Genomic DNA, 20,170 nt, shown 5'->3' with positions numbered 1-20,170 from the left:
TCACACTCTGAATGAGTTTCGCAGATCTGAAGAAGAGTTCTGTGTGGCTTGAAAGCTTATCTCTCTCACCAACAGAAGTTGGTCCAACAAAAGACATGACTCCACCCACCTTGTCTCTCTGAAAATGCGTGTGTCAGCTGTAGTTTTTCCAGTAGGTTTGAGTATAACATTATGGGCAAGGACCTTGTAAGTAACCCTCAATGAAGCCCATAATACCCTGATCTCCAAACTATTATTAGGAGCAATGTGCTTCCTATGTTCTTGTAAGAAAAATAAATCTCCCAGGGTAATATTTGGGAGGCAGTGCTCATGGGGATATTGGCACAACAAGGGAAACAGAAAATAGACTTAGAAAGAAAAACATAGCTGTCTGACTCTTGTTTATTTAGAATGTTACAGTCTTTCTTTGAATACTCATGTGAAATGATAACGGTGAAATAGACAGACAGTGTTTCAGAATCTGCTACATGTACAACAATCATAAAAGAAAATTCAAGCCAATGTAAATAGCACAGAGGGGGCTTGACTCTCTCTGCATAATCTTGAGGACAAAAGAGGGCTTCGTAGTTAAATGGAGCTGTAGCTAATGGCCTCTTTCCACCCAGTTTAGAAGTGGAATGTGGTGTGCAGTCAGTCTCTGTATGTGAGGAGCTGCAGAGATGCTGCTGTCATATTTTTCCTTTATTTGCTAATTTTGCACACATTTTCCGTTTGTCTGTTCTCCTTTAAAGAAAACTCTACCCCGTTTTGCTCAGTGCCATAGTTCTGAGAGTTCAAAAGGTGCCAGGACCTCTCTCAGCATGAATACACAGAAAAATGGATTTGAAAACAAGGCGTGTGATTAAAATTGACATTTCTGAGTTCACTGCTGGAACAGTTATCTTGCTTTAAAAAAAAAAAATCATTTGTGACATGGTCAGTGTGAGAGCCTCAGTGAAAGAGACTGTAATAAACTAGTTTTAGTCCTGCTTCAACGCTTGATGAAGTATCAGAAAAATAAGGTATTAGGCCTAATTCCGTGAGGTGCTGAGCACATCTAGGGATGTGTTGAGTGTGCCAACTTCCTCTGGAGTCACTGGTACCTTATCGGACTGGGCCATAATGTCTAGACAATAAACGTTTTGTATAAGTATGGAACATTTAGGGCCAGATTCTCTGTTGGTAGAAATCAGCATAGTTCCTTTGACATCAATAAAGCTACACTGATTTACATCAGAGGAGGATCTGGCTCTAAAAAGTTTTTGATTTAGACAATTAAACCAGGTTGATTGTAAATTCAAAAACACTCGATTGTTTTAAAGCTGAGCAGCATTACAGGATTTTATAGAGACCTTGGGCACAAGGCCCCTTATAAATTATTGTTATTCTCCATTATAATTACTGAAAGTTCCAGTAGTTCAAACTATTTATATTGTAGACGTAAATCTTCTACTCTGCACCCTTTTCCTCCATGCACTGAGGACAAGCATTGCGATGGTTGCAGTGAGGTGTTATAATCTGGGTAATGTTAAAGGGATGCTGTTGATTACATTTGGCCTCAAAATTTAGATATTTGTAAAATAAGATTTTACAGAACTTCAGGCCAGTAGAAATGTTTCCATTATATTTTGTAAACAATTAAATATTCCCCTATAGACAACAATTAAATAGACTTAATTGATTTTCATTATATGAGCTGAGAGAAGTGCAAATAGTGATAAATAAACTCGATTTAAGAATTCTTTTGAATGCTGTTACGAACCATGACCAAGTTGTGTACTAGAGGCTGTGACAGGATGTCCTTTCATGTACCCTGCATAGAGGGATAGGGCTATTCTGCTGGCTCATCTTGCCATCCAGAACAGTTTGATCTCATTATTGCTCATTTGCTCTCTGACTAGAGAAGATAAAAGTCAGGGAGTCTCTAAGGCAAGGAGATAGGCTGGTGCTGAGACAAAGGAAGACCCTTAAAAGAGCCAGCTCAGGAGAGAGCTCACACTCAACTTTGTGTGTGTTGTTTTAAATTAAGAATAAAACAAAGTCCCAGGAACGAGGTGAGTTTTGGACATTAACCTGGCTGTGACTATGTCAACACTTGGAGCTGGACACACTCATGCTAGCTACAGTACTGGTGTCGCCATAGTACCACGGGCAGTGGGGAGTGGTGGCCATGGACTAGCTGCCCTGAGTAGGGATCCAAGGGGTCTGGGTGAGGTTTGTGCTGGGGGTGACTAGCCTGTGCTGCTGCCACCCCTGATACCGCGGCTACACCTCTATTTTTAGTGCACTAGCTCAATAAGAGCTAGTACAAGTACACCAGCCTAAGCCGGGAACCACACTCCCAGTTCTGTGTGTCAGACAACGGGGTGGGGAATTTGCCTATTCACAGAGGCCACATGGTGCAAAAAAGATTCATGCAGGCAGAATGGAGGACATTTGTAGACACACGTATCTGTGCAGGGTTACATCTTGGTTTATAACTTTCAACTTTCAGGACCATCAGAGCCTATGTGAATACGCTTTAATCCCTTGCCATACCGGCTGTGGACAAATGGTGATGAGAAAGAAACTTGCAGATCATTTGGAGAATGGATGTGTTAATAACATGACCACATGCCAGAAATGTAAACGGAGGTTATCCAGTAACGAGTACCAAGTAAGAAGATTTATTTGGCTTAAAATAAAATAAGGGTTTTATAATCGTATCTTGAATGTTCCACAGCTTTCACAGCTGTCTGATTAAATATTTCCTCCTTGTTTCGTTAAAGTTATATAGCCGGAGAATGTTTCATTTTTCTGACTTTGCTAACTTTTCAACTGCAGTGTAATGTTCCATGATGTATTTGCTGGAAAAACAACAGGGTGTATTTGACCATCCTTATGTGGTGCTACGAGAAAGAGAGAAAATGTGTGTGTGCACACTTCATTTGGGAGAGGGCAGCACTTCTTGCCATGTTCTAGCTCCCCTTTCAACCAGCACACCTTAGTGTAAAGAGGATAAGAAATGCAGCCAGAAAACCACAGAAAGATCCAGAACTTAGATTTTTTTTAACTTAATTCAAAATTGGCCAATAAATTAGCAAGTTTGTTTCGCAGATTTTATTCAGACAATATTTATACTAGATACCATCAGCTTTAACTTTATTTTGGGGAAGTTCTGTGGCCTGCCTTATACAGGAGGTCACACTCGATGATCACAATGGTCCCCTCTGACCTTGGAATCTACTAACTTTCCAAATCAACGGTATCTGTGGATCCCAGGCAGAGCCTAATGCAGTGAATACATTGTAAATTCATTCTGAAATCTCTCTCTTATCTGTAGCATTTAGACTGTTCAGGCATATTTAATTTTGTGTATATGTTTACATTATGCTTATCACTGTTGTAATTGAGGACCTTTCAATACATATAAAATGAAGACCCCCCACCAGATGTGTCTGTCTAAAGTCAGTCCAGGTTAAAAAACAAAACCCAACAAAAACTTCCCTGCCCCAATGGTAACTGATCATTTGTTTTCTTTGATTACTGTGCCAGGTCCATGCAGACTGCTATCACTCTAATTTAAATGCATTTCTCACTTCCTGCTTAGAATTTCTTACAAGAGGGCAACCTTATATCAGACGCGTAACTAATTTTTTATTCTAAAAAATTATCCCAGTGCCTTTGATTCCATCCTTTTTGTGTGTGCACCACAGTACAGTAGGTTGTGCTGATGGGGGTGGCCTAAGGACAATACACTAGCTGATATATAGTACACTGTGTGGCTGAAGGCGGAAACAGCGTAGTTGGGTAGAGTTAAAGGGATGGGAAGATAGTTGCTGATCTATACAGATAGCTTAGCTGGTACACATCTTATCATCGTCTTTTTAATTGTAAAAGTTCATGATAAAACTCCTAAGCCAAAAGCAGTAGCAGGATATATAAGAACTGTCATACCTGTATCATCGCTAAAGCTGCAGTAACTGCTTTGATTTGCGTTGAAAGTTCTCAAAATGTAGTTCAGTTCTCTAGCTGTAGACTCTGTGATCTCTTAGCCTGAGGACTAGGGATGCTGCAGAGGCTGCACTCAGCTTGCAGGTTGGGATGGAGGACTGAAAAGTGTTGACCCTCCAGGTGGTTTAAGGAGAATCATTGTCCGGCTAGGAATTACATCCTGGAAGGACGGCCATTTCGACAGAGATGGTGGGAGAGTTGTAATGTGGAAGGCTCCAACAGGATAGTGAGGGGAAAAATAACGATGGGCACGTTTCCATGTCACATTTGTCACTAATTGCTCTCCGCCTTTGCAGTCTTGCCAAGAACTGAACAGGTTATGGAGACTCAACTCCCCTCTCATTTCTATGGAAGTGGTCTCTCCGTAGCAGGAATGAGGCACACTCGCTGGGAAAGATTGTGTAGGAAGCTTGCACAGCTGCTGCTCGTTTTTCACCAGTTCCGTGGCGGAGGGGAGGGAGAGGGGATGGGAGAGGGAATAGCTGACTTCAGCCTGCTGGGCTGTCAAACAGGCACTTTCTACCACTAGTATGTCAGTGAGTGTTTCAAAAAGAGCAAATAACTGAAAGTGGAAACATCCAACCACTTTAACCCTTCTGAAAGTGCAGGAGGCATACTGATACTCTGTTACCTGGAGAGAGAGGTCTGAGCACGGTGTTTTGATTCACCTTGCTCCTCTCTTCAGATGTGTGTGATACAGTAGGTTTGCCTTCAGAGGTTATTTGGTTTCTTTTTCCCATGGTGAAGAATTGTTTTCATTTCCTTCGTCCTGTTTAATCTGTTATCTAATACGGTTTTTTGTTAGGAAATCTTGGCAACCTGGTAGGGAGACTGGCCTTGAAATGTTGCCTTCCATGTATCAGTAGTTCCCGTATTCCGTTTCGCAAGTATGTAATCTATGAGAAGAAGCTGTTTGCATCTCTTTCATTTTTATAACCTGGAGTATTTTCCACTGAAAACAATTTCAGTGCAGCTGGAATCAATTTTTTACCCTAATTGACAACAGGGAATATAAAATAGGAGCTCCTCTGCCTAGTCTAAGGCAGGTCAGTAGCAACCAAACGTTGCTACCATTTGCTGATTCCTTGGTGGCCTATATGAAGTGAGTTTAATGCATTTAAACCCTAGCCCAAAAAATGCCTTCCCAAATGACAACCTCTTTGTCAGTTTCAGCAAAGAACTCAAGGAATGAATGAGCTATGGAGACTGGAATGCCTTCTCAGCTTGGGAGAGATGGTCCCACCAGGGCCAGGGAGCTGGTACATAGGCAGGTCAGGGTGTGGACACTTGTTCAGCCACCACCTGTGCTTTGCTTGTTCTGTGAATAGCGTGTCCCAGTCTCCAGAGCAGACACCAGCTCAACACTCCATGAATCCTGGTTTAAAAGATTAAAAGGGGAGTGGGGAAGAGAGAGGGATGCTCTGCTTCTCCGCTGCTTCAGAGCCCCTGCTTGAGGTTGTGAGCCGCTTGCCATGTGTGGAGGGAAGAGTTGCAAAGAGATTTGTGTTCTGCCAACCGTGCTCTCAACAATGTTGTCCTAATACATAATTGTCCTAATGCATTATGGGTGTTTTTCATCTGTCCTGAATATGAGGTGAGAAGACTGGACAGAATAGACCCATGATCTGATCTACGGTAGCGAATCCCTTCCGATTTCCATCACCTCTATCTGTTACTGGAATGATGGAGACAGTATTTGTGATCTGGCTACAGACCAGTCCTATGGGAAATCATGTTTGCTGTACCATGTCGTGAACCAGGCTCATTTGCTTTTTGAAAGCCTGTTTAATGCTTATAAAATTATAATTTCACAGATTATATGATCTGATTAGCTAAATTTGAGGCTATGTGGTATGCTAGCTCTGTTTATGTGCCCAAACTTCATTTACCCAGAATACTCTAGGAGCAAATAGAAAACCCTATCAGATACATGACTTTCTCCTCTGTATAATTCTTAGCATCCTGATTCAGCATGTTTCAGACTTGTGTTAATGGCATCTTTTATATGTCAATCTTACGTTCATTTGATTTTGGGTTCCACCATATCAAAAAAGAAACGGGAAAAGGACAAAGTTGCATGAACAAACAGACTAGGATAAAGAATAAAACAAAGGCACATTATAAATAATGTCTGAGATATAGAGTGTTCAGAAAGTGCCAAGGGGAGAGGAAAGACCTCTGGATGTGTTTTTGTGGAGCTAAAATGGAGACCTCGGGACGCTTTGCAGAGAAGATACTTTGTGGGTTCCTGGAACTGCAATGCTATACGAACTTTCCAGACTGCTAAAGAAAATGTACTGGCGAGCAAAGGCATTTATAAAGATTAAAGATGAAACCTCTGAATAGTTTGAATTGAAAGCTTGAGAGTCACTATGTTAAAATACACAAACTACAGTCATGGTATGAACCAGTGTCGGGGGATTATTTTCCCCATCTCTTTTGAACCAAGAGGGTCAGGGAGTTTCATGTTAGCACTAATGCATTCTGCATTAGCACATCATGTCAGGAAATTTGGCCTCCGGCCTTCAGTGTGTTAGTGAATGAGATCTGATACAGCCCTGAATGTAAACCCAAGCTATATGAAGCCAATGCATGGAGAGTTTATATGTATATTTGCTCTCTGGTCCACAGTTCACCTGCATGTAACCGCATATAAATGCGATTATTAGGGTTTGAACTGGGTGAGACTTGTACATTGCCTAGACTGAGTTTTCCAGGAAGACTGTGTGAAGCATCTGTAAGTCATTTCTGAAAGTGCTGGGCCCCACATGTGAAACATCACACTCTGTACTTTCACTTAACAGGTACCACATCTGGCACTCCCTGACTGAAAATACCTACTATGCGAGGAAGAAGAGTAATTGGCTTAGCAGTTTAGCTTGGGAAATCTCTAGGTCTGCAGTTTATCATACAGTGGACAGCAGCAACTAATATTAGTTCTTTAGTCCAAGTTTCTGAACATTATTCCCTGTAAAGAAAAGCTTGAGAACTCTACAGAGATACACAGAAAGGTTTTGCAAATCTTTCTCCCATAATATGGCATTAGTGCTGTTCTCCTCCCTTCTGATTATCTTTTAGAAAGAAGTTTTGTTCAGAAAAGATCCCCCCATAGCAAACAACCAGTGAGCTTTATTGCTGGGTTGAAGGCCATTAAAATATAACAAGAAAAGAGAGAAATACATTACAACTATATTGGGGCAGGGGGGCATATCCCATGGTTCTTTGTGTTGCAGGAAGATGAGCTGCTCTTTGATTCTTTTCCAGTGAATTGTGGAAGAACTTTTCTGTCCATCTGGGCACCCTGGGAGAATTGTGGGCAAGCACTGGAGGACTATCAGCACTTGAGTGGTTCAGCCTGCATCCTCCTACAAAGTGGGTGGGCAGGTTACCAGTCTAAATGAGAGCCTCACCCAGCCTTCAGCCTACCCTAGGATGGGCCAGCTAGCTCAGGCTGAATGTACCACTAAATTCGAGCCAGAGTTTTTTGTGTGTGGATGGGAGGGTGGGTTAGGCACAACACCCGAATAAGAGCCCAGGTTAATTCTGCAGTAAAAGCATATTCTTAAGGTCAATGGACTTCCCTGATCTTTGGAGAAAGGTTTAGTTTCCTTAAGACCTACTTAACCCACTCAAACCATGTGAAAGTGAATAGAGGTCAGTACTATTTTAATTTATGCTTTCCCCCCAGCTCTTTGTCATGTAAATTACACTTCCTGAGACTCCCTTATGCTTCAAATGTGTGGACATTGGTAGGTCTAAGGAAGACTACATGAGTGCAAGGGAATCTAAGTTACTGTTGGCATACCGCTGCTGAATTTGGCTGTGCAAGGTTAAGTGACTTGCCCCAGGCCTCCTAGTAAATCTGTTCCAGAAACAGGGTTTGAATGGGCAACTCTTATTTGCTAGCTCAGACCTGATTCAATTTACTGGAGGCTCTCAGCAAGTAACTTCACCAGAGCTCACTCTTCTGTAAAATGGGGATAATATTATGTAATACACAAAGAGATTGTATTTCATAGAGACCTAGGTAAGGAAGCATCATGATTTTAGCATTGTACCCAACACTTTGTCCTCTTACTTTAATGACAGAAGCACACATGTGAAGGCAATTCATCGAAGGAACAAAAACGGATGCACACAGAAGGACCATCAAAGGAAAAGGTAGGTAAAACGTGAAAGGGCAATGTATTATTTTTGTTCTGTTCCTTGAAGTGCCAGCTCTTCATCTGGCTGACTCAAGCAACTTCACGGCATCTCCATATGGCAACAGTAGCCGGGAGCTTTTCACATCCGAAGATCAGTTGTGCTGATTCACCCTCACCACCCCCTTATTTAGGATTTATCCTAAAACCTTGGAAGTTTTGTTTGTTTGTTTACTTCCTTTTCAACACTCAGGGGAAATCTGGTGAGCAATACAAGCGCTGTTCCAACACAGATGACACTAAATAACTTCTTAAAAAGACATGTGCCTTTGGGTGCAGAGGGAGAGGGCTGGATTCTAATCTCAGACCCCTTGGTGTGATAGAGAATGGGTCACCCTTTAGAGTGTGTTGCAAAGCACACTTCTCCATGCTTCTCTGGGAAGAGCAAAGTTAAGGATTTTGAGTTACTGGGTGTGGGGTCTTATTCTTTGTGGTTGGCTTCTTTAATATGGTGTGTGGGGGGGATGTTATAGAGGAGTTGTCACCTGCTGATGATTGTGGTTTTATTATATTGTATTATTTTTGGGTCTGTGTTATACTGAGACTTGGGAGGGAGTCTTTGTATTTGTATTAAGGATATTAATCCTTGTTTTGTTTTTAGTGTGTGTACAGCACGTAGGGCTTGAATAGGTACTTGGTTGCACGCAAGGCTGTGTTGGGGGCAATCCACCATCATCCCTCTTGCCCCATGTGTTAGTGGATTTCTCAGGTTTGAGTGCTGCAGAAAGTGGCCCTTCTTAGTGATATATAAAATCAACAGTGCTTAAGAAGCTTGCAGGGCAGGCCATTGTTACAGGCATCCACAACAGAATATAATTACTGTCAGCATGGGCTAGATATGTCCTTGGCTGTGGTCTCAATCCCACCTGCTCAAATTTCAGGACATGGGTGACTAGAGATGGAACCCAGGCCTCACACATGGCAGTGCATGACAAAATCGCTTGGTCATCAGTTCAAGACTTGGTGATTTGTCCGGCAGCATCTAAATGAATTACCTTTGGTTTTGCTATACAGTGTGAGGCCAGACCCTCAGTGAGGTTGCTCCATAGACTTCAGTGGAGCTACCCTGATTTACACCAACTGAGGATCTGGCCTAGTGGATTGTAGTACATAATGAAACCCTTGAAATTGGTACTTATTATTTTGTGGCTGTTTTTAACAGAACCATTCAACGCCATTGAACAGCAAAGAGGGTTGCCGGTTTTCTGAGATCGGCTGCTCGTTTAGGGTGAGTAAAATGCTGCCTGCACCTATTCTGGAAGGTGTCCAGTAATGGACAGTCGCTACACTCCAGCTGCTGGTGTGAACCAGCCCAGGCACTAAACCGAGGGTGGTTTCATTTGGTTGGGTTTTTTGTTTGTTTTTTTGGTAAAGGGGTAAAACTTAACTTCTTCTGGCAAAAAAGAAGGGAAGAGCATGGAACTGGCTTTTGACTGTCACTGTTCATAGGAGTGAAATTCAGCGGGGGATACTTTTTCTCCTGCAGTGTCTCTTCTACTCAGATTAAAAGGGGCGGTTCTGTAATTATTATAATTCTACAGCTATATCAGGTTTGATACTCTGTCACGTGTCAAACAGTCTCTGCAAGGTAACTGTATCCCCCACAGCATTAACTGGTTTCTAAATTCTGCTTTGGATTTTAGTGTGCTCTTACTGCCTTGTAAATAGACATGGCTCCTATATTTTGTGTGCAGTGCGTGTGTTAAATATTGATCGACTTGTGAATCTAGCTGTTTATTTGCATGGCACCTTGTTAAGTGGAGGAATTTTGAACAACTGTTTTCTTGTTAATGTAGCATATGTACATGTCATACACACACAACTGCCCAGGAGCTAGGCAGCCTGTTGCTCTCCTTTGAAGTCTGGTGCTATGGAGTCAGGCCTGTATCCTGAAGGCCTTACTTTGGTTTATCTCCCATGAAGTTGATGGGAGTTTTGCCTGAATAAAGGCTAAATGAGGATTTGTCCCTAAGTCAGTTACTTTAGTTCAATGACCGCTTCTTCTCCTCTCAATAGGGCAGCAAAGAGAAGACAAAAGAGCATGAAAAGACTGCAGTGGGGACCCACTTAATGATGCTGCTGCAGCATGTAAAGCAACTGAGGGCCAGTTTGTGCCCTGCTGGTGGAGCTGCAAATGGCATCATCCCACACTTAGCCACAGCAGAGTCTAAAGTGAAGGGTTTGGAAAGAAAAGTCTCCGATCTCCAGATCCAAGGGGCCCTGGAAGTCAGTGGAGATCTGGAAGTGGACTGTTTTCCTGGCTCATCTGTTTGTGAGGAAGAGTCAAGTCTGCAACGGCTTGTAAGGGAGAAAGTGATTTCTGAGCTGGAAAACAAGTTGCACGTGTTTGAGAATATTGTGGCGGTGCTCAACAAGGAGGTGGAGACCTCTAACCTAGAGATTGCAGCCTTTCGGAGGAAGAGTGGACTTGATCAAGGTGTAATACAAAGCCTGGAATTGAAGGTAAACATTTATTATGACCATGTGTCTATGTACAGTTTGTGTAGTTAGTACATAAGCACAAAAATCATGGAGGGTGGGTAGGCATGGTCCAAACACAGGAATGGGAGCGAGGAACTCTTGAGTTCTAATCCCATCTCCAAAACTCTCTCTGTAGCTTTGGTAACATTTTCAAACCTTGGTTTCTAAAGTAGGCCTCTAAACCCATGTTTAGGCACCTAAAAGGTATGGAGAATTAGGGGTGCTCAGCATTTCTTGGATTCAGGTCATAAGAGAGCAAGGCACCTTGAATCAGATACAGCACGATCCTCTTAAACCAACATTGTGCATTTTAAAAGTTACCTCTCGAGGTGTTCTTGCCTTCTATAATAATTAGTACATGAGGTTTAAAAAAAAAAAAGTGCGCGCGCGCACACACAACTCTCCATAGTGTGAGGCACAGGTGAGAGTCCTTGCATTATTGGGCTGCCTTTGCAGCAGAAGGTCCTCTAGAGAGAACAGAGTGGGTTTGAACAGGAATAATTTTTTCCAGATTGCAGAGCTGCACCGATGTCTGGCGCAGAAAGATGCAGGCCTGAGCAAACTCCATAAGCGTCTCCAGTCTTTCGAACAAGCGTCCTACGATGGAGTCTTTTTATGGAAAATTACAGATGTCAGCAGAAAATACCACGACTCTGTGACTGGACGAGTAGTCAGCTTATTTTCCCCAGGTAAAAAACATCAAGTATACACACTCCAGTAAAATCCAGCTCTTGAAAACCCAGCTGTTGTCTCAAGAATGATGCTCTTATCTGCTCTTTTGACCAGTGATTCTTTAAAATAGTGCCCAGATCTAAGACACTATTTATAAAAGGACACACTAGTTCTGTCTGTTTATAATACAAGGCAACTTCCGCTCTGTAGTTATAGTTTGACCCTCTCTACCTCAGGATTGTAAGGGAAGGGTGCCCAAAGGCCAAAATACAGGGCCAAGTGCCTAACCCAAGCAGCCATGTTTGATGCTGGGATACTTGCAGCATGGCTGGCTGTGTGGATGTCCAGCCACTCTTCAGAGGCTACTTCAGCCTAGTGTCACTGGTCTGACCATAGCTGAATGTTAAAACGCCTGTATGCTGACCTTCGCTAGTGTACCTACAACTGCTTCTGCACTCACGTTTTCTTTTCTGTTAGCCGTAGCAGTGCAATGTAGAAACGGGATTTATTTTTTTCTGAAAAAAATTGTTCTTCCATCGCGGGCACAAATAATAGCAGTGGAGCTGGAAACAGCTTGAATTACAGCCACAAGTCAGTGACTTAATGGTACAAAGGCTGATATTTGTGCTGGCAAAAAAAATGTCAATGGAATTTTGTGGGCCCCATTTGGACCTGTAAAAAGGGAAGGCACACTCTAGCCCAGCTGAAAAACTTGGCCTAGAAGTATTTAGTTCAGAAAATAAAAGGGTAAAAATAATATAGACAGTGCTGGATCTGATGTCCTCAAATAAAGTATCTAAGAAATGGTTGTGAAACATATGCTGTACAGCCTGATATTGCCCACAAGTTCAGTGTCGCTGCACTGTTTGTTGTACGTGGCCTTTCGTTTCAGTTTATTTGCCCTCTGACTGCTGCTGGTTACAGTGACATCTGCTGGATCTGCATTGCTTCATCCCAAGTAAAGTCATTTGATGTCACTCTGAGAAAGCCCTGAGTGGCTACTGCAATCATTTCCCCCCCAGGAAATGAAGTGATTAGATAAAACATGCGCTTGTGGGTAATTACAGATCAGCTTCACCAACGTCTGAGTCATTCAAAGGGCTTCCCCCACTGGACCTTCAGTGCTTGCAGCTGGAAATCCACAGGGTATTCTATTTAATCTGCCATGCTCATCACCTGGGTCTCAGAGCACCTGTTGCATTTTAAACCTTTTGCATATGTGAGAGCCTAGGAATACAGAATTTTTCAGAGACTGTTGGTAGGCTCTGGCCTGACTAACTACAAGTTCTAATTTTCAGCTTTCTACACGGCGAAGTATGGCTACAAAGTCTGTCTGAGGACTTATCTGAATGGCGATGGAACAGGGAAAGGAACACATGTCTCTCTCTTCTTTGTTGTCATGAAAGGGGAGTATGATGCTCTGCTTCCGTGGCCTTTCAAACACAAGGTAAAAAGAACATACTTCTCTTGTTCATAATGCTGAGATACTTAATTCCCCTTTACTGGTTTTTCTGCTGTGGGGTATCACAGCTTTTTTTCTGCTGCATAGAACGTAAGAGTTAAGCAGTCTTCACACCTGATCGCACATTAGAAGCTCAATCCAGCTCCCACAGATGTCAGGCAAAGTCTTTCCACGGAGTTCAATGGAACTGAAGCATGGCTTCATTCCCCTCTCCTATCACTACAAGCCATGCTCTAATCCAAGGGCAGAATTCAGCTTTAAACAGGCTGGGATAGTACCCAAAGATATTGAGATTTTGTGCTTCTGCTCTGTACCATTTGCAAGAACCCAGAATCTCATATATCTTGAAACTCTGGGTTTGTTGTATCTAAAACTTTGTCTGTGATTAAGCCAAAGCCTATCATTATCATTTCTATATCTCCATATACCTAGATAGTACAGGAAGTGGCTAAAGCACAGGAGTTGGAGTCGGGAGATCTGCATTCTGTTTCCATCTGTGCCATAAACTCCCTTGGGTGATCTTGGGCACCTACTCTGTTTCTTATTTTACCCAGTTGCACACGTAGCTTGATGATCAGCAACAATAATAAAGGAAAGAGAGAAAAGGTTTAATGAGGTTCTGATCCCTGTTTTAACATTGACTCTGGTGTAGCAATAGTTCTGTAAGCCAAGCCCGTTATATAAATAGCCATAGTGCCAACCAGCCAACCAAAGAGAATAACGAATCAAAGTTCAGAATTCATATCACTTTTAAAAGGTGTTTTTATATTTTATATTTCAAGCTAAATGACAGTAAGTTAATAAAAGTAATAATGAGCAGGGGAAATTCTAGACTGTTTACTTTGTTCATCCCTCCTGCATGTTTGCACACAGCAAGTCGATCTGTCTAGTTCAAATCCAAACCACAATGATAGAGTTACTTTAGCAGTCTTAACAAAACTCATGGGTTATTGTTTACATTGTCAGGAGAGGGGGGAGAGGGAAAGTCTTTGCATCATGTAATTCTCCACCTAGACAGAATTTTTGACTTCGTTTTATTTTACAAGTGGCAAAGTTTTAGACATTTGATCTGGGAACCATTATAATCTCCCTTGTTCTCATTAGCTGACCTTGCCAGCTGGGAAACATTGGTTTTAGTTTGCGTTTAGTTTTCGATAGAGTATTCAGCTGTTTTTTGTAGCACATTTGCACTAGTCAAAATGCACAGGGTCCGAATGTTTTTGTGTCTTTGATTTTTGTTTGTTTTGAAATGCAAGAAATCATTATTGTTCCTTTCTTCCCTCAATTATTTTTCAGGTCACATTTATGATGCTTGACCAGAACAACAGAGAGCATGTAATTGATGCTTTTCGTCCAGACCTGACTTCTGCTTCATTTCAAAGGCCAGTGAGCGACATGAATGTTGCAAGTGGCTGTCCCATGTTCCTCCCTTTGTGCAAATTACAGTCACCCAAATATGCCTATGTCAAAGAAGATACACTTTTCCTTAAGTGTATTATAGAAACAAATTCATAAGCCCTGGAATGAGGGTACTTGCCAATATACCCATGCACAGTCTCTCTAGGGAGAGCCCTCAGCTTGAATCCTTGTGTGTATTTTCATGCCCACACAAAATCCAGTGAGTCAGATCCTGCAGCTCCACTGAAGTCATCTACATCAGCTGCAGATCTACCCATTGTGTTTACTTTCTCCATAGTATCTTAGGCACATTGCCTCATGCCACCAGTACAAATGTCCTGGAGTATGTTGTTGAAAATTATCAAAATAGTGTTTTAAAAAAACCAGTTGATACTCTTAAGTTCCAAACTGAGGGACAGATTCTAGTCAGTCCCAGCCCAGGTGCACGTGTGGGGATGGTAGAAGGAGCAAGCCTCTTCTTCCCCCTGCCTGCCCGTTTCCCTCCACATGTGTACACACATGTCCGGGGCTAGCCAGATTCCTGGTGGAGCATAGCCCCTGCTCCTTTCTTGTGCTCCCGTGGTTGCCAGACTTCTGGAAAGGAAGGGGTAAAGGCTGAGTCTTAACTCCGCACCCTTTGTAGAGAAATGAGTATGCTGTACCCTCTCCAAAGATTTGTATTCTGTCTATCATTGCATTGGGATTCAGATTCTCCAATCAGTCACACACAGAGACATACGCTCGGTGTGTAACTTTGAAAGCAGTGGGTTGTGGCTGAATGTTCATAACTTGAATTCCTTACACTGTATGATATGATTTTGGTGTTTATTTTATACACTGTATAAATATTCTTGCACATTAGCCATATGATTGTTGGATTCAGCCAGATTTTATTGTGTCATATGAATCATTACATTGCATCATGTGAGTATGCCTTTGTTCTTACTAAAGGGAGGAGCTTGACTAAAGTAGGTGAGAAGAGGGAGTTCCCATTGTGGCCCTCAACACATTCCTACGTGCATCAAGAACTCCACATCCACTAGTTCAAGCAGCAGATAAATTCCGTCTGTGGGGTTTTTTAAGTGCTCAATCACTTTCTGAAACTCCAGGGCAAGTGACTTTATTGTACAATATTTATTTATTTTATCTTTTTTCTTTATTTTTTAATGTGCTCTGATGATGGGACCTTCCTCTGGGTCACAGTAATTTTTAAAATGTTGCAGTGGAAATGCTCACTAGAAAAGTTTGTGGCATTTATTTTTTTAAATAAAGCTAAGGAATGAATAACAAAAATTGTAAAGCTGGGAAGGCTGGCAGCTATTATATAATATGTATATTGGGTTCAAATACAACCCTTTATCCCAAAGAGAAAGTTACAAACACCCCCTTTGTCTCTACCCCATTCTTTCTCCATCCCTAGTCCCCTGACCTCATAGCCTCATCATCACCTGCTCTCCCTTCTTACAGGCCATTCTGGGTGGATTCAGTGAAGTTCTTTTTGCTTTTGTTGCATGAGTTCCTGAACTTTCAGCCAAAACCATTGCAGCCTGTTTATCTTAGGGTTTTCTGTAGCACTGATCACTATAGTATCTAAGCACTTGGGATTTATGCCAATTCTTATGCACGTGAGTAACTTTACACATGAATAGCCCCTTTGACGTCTATGGGAGTTCTCATATGAGTAAAAAGAAAAAAGAAAAGAAGTACTTGTGGCACCTTAGAGACTAACCAGTTTATTTGAGCATAAGCTTTCGTGAGCTACAGCATGCATGCATCCGATGAAGTGAGCTGTAGTTCACGAAAGCTCATGCTCAAATAAACTGGTTAGTCTCTAAGGTGCCACAAGTACTCCTTTTCTTTTTTCTTTTTATGAGTACAGACTAACACGGCTGTTACTCTGAAACCTGTCATATGAGTAAAGTTACTCATGTGTTTAAGTTTAGCCCCAGTGGACCACTGAGAGGATTTTGAACCCAGTACACTTTAACCACTGATTAAATCCTGTCATGGGTTCACAGACTCTCTCACAGCTACAGTTACTCCCTGCTGAGAGCAAACTGAAAAACAGACACTGAGAAGAATGGAGTGATGGAACAAAACATCAACGAAGAAAGAAGAATGACTACATGGTAGCAGTTGGCCAGGGAAAAGAGAAAATACACTTCCATATAAGATGAGGAAGAGAAGGAGAGAGACTGCAATTCTCCAATAGGTTGCAGAGCAATGAATTATTTTTGGATTGATGCTGTAACTCACAAGATTGCAGTGGTAACTCATGTCCCAGTCAAATTGTTTGAAAGCCCAAATACTGCAAACAATCCTCCTGGTACCACAGCAAAGGAGTCTCTGCTTGGTACTGCAGTGCACTCCTGCAGGGCTGTGGGAAGTAACTTTTACTGTATAGGTCAGAAGTGCTGGGAAAATCTTTCCAATGTCATTTAAGCCTCTTTCATGGAAAGTCTGATGGACAGGGATTGTGAAGGAAAATTTTGGAATACTGAAGTGTAATTCCAAAGATCTGCCATTGAATCTGAACTCTTCAAAGAATGACAGGACTTGTGCCGCAACGCAGAAAGAGAAGCATATCAAAGCCCCATTGCTTGGGACATTGGAAACTAGCATTTACCAATATCTTCAAGTGAACAATTTGGCACGAGCAGGACACTGGACAATAGTTAAACTAATGGATCTTTTCTATTGCTGATTTCTACAGTGCCTTTGAACTCTGCAAGTCAAGTTTCCACTAAAGCAATCCTAAAGAGCAATGTAATAAGCCTTAATAGACACTGCATTATTTACAGTACTAGTGAAGTGAAGGAGGATGAAGGATAGTTAAGCACTGGAATAGGTTACTGGGGAGGATGTAGAATTCCCATTCTTGGAGGTATTTAAGACTATGGGAGACAAACTTCTGTCAGGGATGGGTTAGCTATACTTAGTCCTGCCTCAGTCCCAGGGATTGAACTAGATGACTCCTTGAGGTCCCTTCCAGCCTGACAAATAATTCTATGAAATGCACTCCTAGATGTAGGGTCATAATTGCCTTTAACACTGACGGGAGTTATAAATGTTTATTAAGAGGACAATAGATCTTTGAATAGAGTATAGAAAGCAAACTGCCAAAGCACATCAGACTATAGCCTTTAAAAAGCTCCCGTGAGTATTCCTATGGAATCTCTTTGCAACCTCCACTTCTCTGTAACAAGTTACACATGGTAAGTAGCACCTCTGCGCTTGGGATGCTTGGAAGTTGTCATGCATTTATCAGTTAATCGAGTGAATCAGTTCCACAGAGAAATCTGTATTCAGCAGACTAAAGGGCTTCAAGACGTGAAGTATACAATGAAAGACATTCTGGAGCCACTGTGGAATAGCCTGCTTCATTCACAGTAAATCAGCAGCACTGTTTTACATGTGATTTATAAGGGCTGACTCTGCCTGACATGATTATTTTAAAATGTGGACTTTAAAATACTGCCTATAAGTGCTGAATTTTTAGTAGTGCTTAGAAACGTGATAGAAGGGTGGCAGGAAAAAATAGTTCTGAGTTGTAATTAAAAACAACTTGTGTTAATATTGTGAGGAAAATCTGAGCCATTTGCTTTTTATAGAAATGGATTTTAAAATTCACTCCTTGCAGAAAATGGTTATCAGATAATTCAGATGCAAAACAAAATATTTAAAGAGATACTGTCAGCACCCTAACATGTGAGTTTGGGCAGGAGAAGGGCACAGAGTTCATAATATAAACCCCAATCCTGAATTAGATCAGCTTCCAGGATCAGGGCCCAAGAGAGTGAAATGGTTTCATTAAATTGTTTTATTCGTTTTAAACAATGAAAGCTTTTTTCATGCCAAAATATTTTCCTGTGCAGTGCTGGATGCCCAAATACCCCAGTGCTGTCCCTGATTCGCGAGAAACAGATGATACTGTTTGTCTGCTTATATTGTGCAAGCTGAGTGAAATGCAAACCGTAGTTAGACATGCAGCAGAAATGGTGAAAAGTCCTTTTGCTCTTAATAATCTAAAGTGTTTTTGCTGACCCAGGGTTGGATTTTTCAAATCCCTTGTTTTTATCTTGACAGTGCCCTTTTCAATAATTAGTTGTAATGAAATATCAAATTTCCAAAAACTACAGACAAATAACTGAATAAGCTTGCTTATGAAGGAGTTGGGTGTTCTCTCGCTCTCTCTTTTCTAGGCTTAATATTTTGCAAGCATGTTCAAAATGTTTTTTTAGGGGCAGAAAAGTATTTTTCCTGGAATGTCAGTCCATATGACCACTGTGAAGTAGTATGTGGGGAAAAAAATACTCTTTTAACTACCTGTGTAATTTTAGAAAGTGGAGTTTTTACATCAGCCATCCATATTTTCATGCTGTTTATTTATTTCCCGAATAAAGCTAATTTAATCTAAAAAAATGTGTGGGTTGATTTAAAAAATGGGGGTAACTGAATGACAGCCATTATTAATAGCAGTTTATTTACAGACACAGCTGAGCGCCCATATTTATATGGTAGTAGGACCCACTGGCCTCAACCAAAGTAAGGCTCCTGTTATGCTCGGCACTGCACAGATACATATGAACAGATCGTCTGTGTCCTGAAGAGCTTAAAATCTAAATGAACCAGACACACAGTCAGTGGGAGAAAGGAAGTGTTGTTATCCTCCTTTTACAGTGGGGGAATTGAGGCCCAAAAAGATGAAGTGACTTGCCCAAAGTCACACAGGAAGTCAGTGGCAGAGTTGAGAACTGAACCCCAAAAGATCTCCAGAGTCCCATTCCAGTACCTTAATGACAGGCCATCTTTTCCTCTCTGGTGGTGCAGGAAGGTGTTGTCCAACATGTAACATTTTTATTTGCTGCAATATTGGATAAGTTTAAATATAAATGTTTTGTGTCTTTCTAAGCTAATACAATTCTAGGAAAGCTATAAAGGGTCATATGTTGCATCTGTCTCTCTTTTACTCAGCAGTGGGAGGGGAACCAGCTTCAGTCAGGACTGACTGTGTACGGACTTCCACATGTTCCCCGGGCAGGTTTGGTGGGAAGGGAATAACCCAGAGGAACCTAGCTAGATGCAATGCCCCCTCCAACTCCAAGGAGCCAGCACCCCGGAGAGGGGCGTCAATTGAGGAGGAGGGGAAAGCATGCTGTAGGGATGGGTGTCTCCCCTCCTGTACGCCTCCTGTTCAGATTGAAGGCCACGGGCACATAGGGGAGCGGGCGGCCCACAAACCATTACTCAGGCAAACACCTCTCCCCACCCAAGAAGTGCTGCATTCTCCTGTGAATCAGTGTAACCCCACCTATATCAATATGGTTGCTCTGGTGGAACTGAGAGGAGAAGCTGGTCCAGTGTGAGTTCTGCCTGGAGGAATACTGCAGCCTTTGGCTTTGCCAGGATATGTTAAGAACCTCCTTGCTACTGCTGCAGACTGAAAAGGTGGTGGGAGCAGAGGGGGAGGGGAAAGCAGTTGATCCTACAAGAATTACTGCAGAGTAAGATAATGGCAGAGCTCTGCTTGGTTGCCATGGGAGTTAAAGTTGCTCCATACCTGTGTAAGCCTTCCTTCGCCCTCCCTGATTAGGGATCTACTTCTGCAGATTAGCTTTTTAATTAGCTGCTTTTTAATTAGCTGCTCTTGCTGCTTTTACGTAGAGTTGGCAGCTATTTCTCAGGAAGGATTTGCTGCTGCCTTATGCTTTTTTTTTTTAAACTTCGCTTTTTAAAAATTTCCCCTGTACAGCTGTCAGCATAAAAAGAAAGAGCAAAGTGACCTGTGCGTGTGCATGTGACAGAATAGACTCTAAAGGGTAGAGAATGAATGACTTCTTGGAATTTCTGTGCCTTTGCCTCCTATGATTTTATTAAAAATTATAGCGATTTTCCAAATCACATAAACAGTGAGTGTCCCATTAATGGCAGGAGCCTCAAATTACTTTAGATTGGAGATTAAATCAAACAGAAACAGAGCAAA

At 41.8% G+C, this 20,170-nt stretch overlaps 1 protein-coding gene across 1 annotated transcript in view; it reads left to right on the top strand.

Annotated features, from left to right (window-relative positions):
* Window positions 1-15,883, top strand: part of TRAF1 (TNF receptor associated factor 1) — a 30,664-nt gene extending 14,781 nt beyond the window's left edge. Inside the window, exons 5-11 of the mRNA XM_074973638.1 lie at window positions 2,474-2,635; window positions 8,062-8,133; window positions 9,337-9,402; window positions 10,191-10,637; window positions 11,167-11,344; window positions 12,626-12,774; window positions 14,086-15,883. Of these exons, the coding sequence (XP_074829739.1) occupies window positions 2,474-2,635; window positions 8,062-8,133; window positions 9,337-9,402; window positions 10,191-10,637; window positions 11,167-11,344; window positions 12,626-12,774; window positions 14,086-14,304 (1,293 nt within the window). The 3' untranslated portion in view covers window positions 14,305-15,883. The remainder of the gene's footprint in view (window positions 1-2,473; window positions 2,636-8,061; window positions 8,134-9,336; window positions 9,403-10,190; window positions 10,638-11,166; window positions 11,345-12,625; window positions 12,775-14,085) is intronic.
* Window positions 15,884-20,170: the final 4,287 nt, after the last annotated feature.

The sequence above is a fragment of the Natator depressus genome, chromosome 16, assembly GCF_965152275.1.
Source record: "Natator depressus isolate rNatDep1 chromosome 16, rNatDep2.hap1, whole genome shotgun sequence".
NCBI lineage: Eukaryota > Metazoa > Chordata > Testudines > Cheloniidae > Natator > Natator depressus.
The sequence above is the reverse complement of the archived record's forward strand: the minus strand, read 5'-3'. Positions and strand labels throughout refer to the sequence as shown.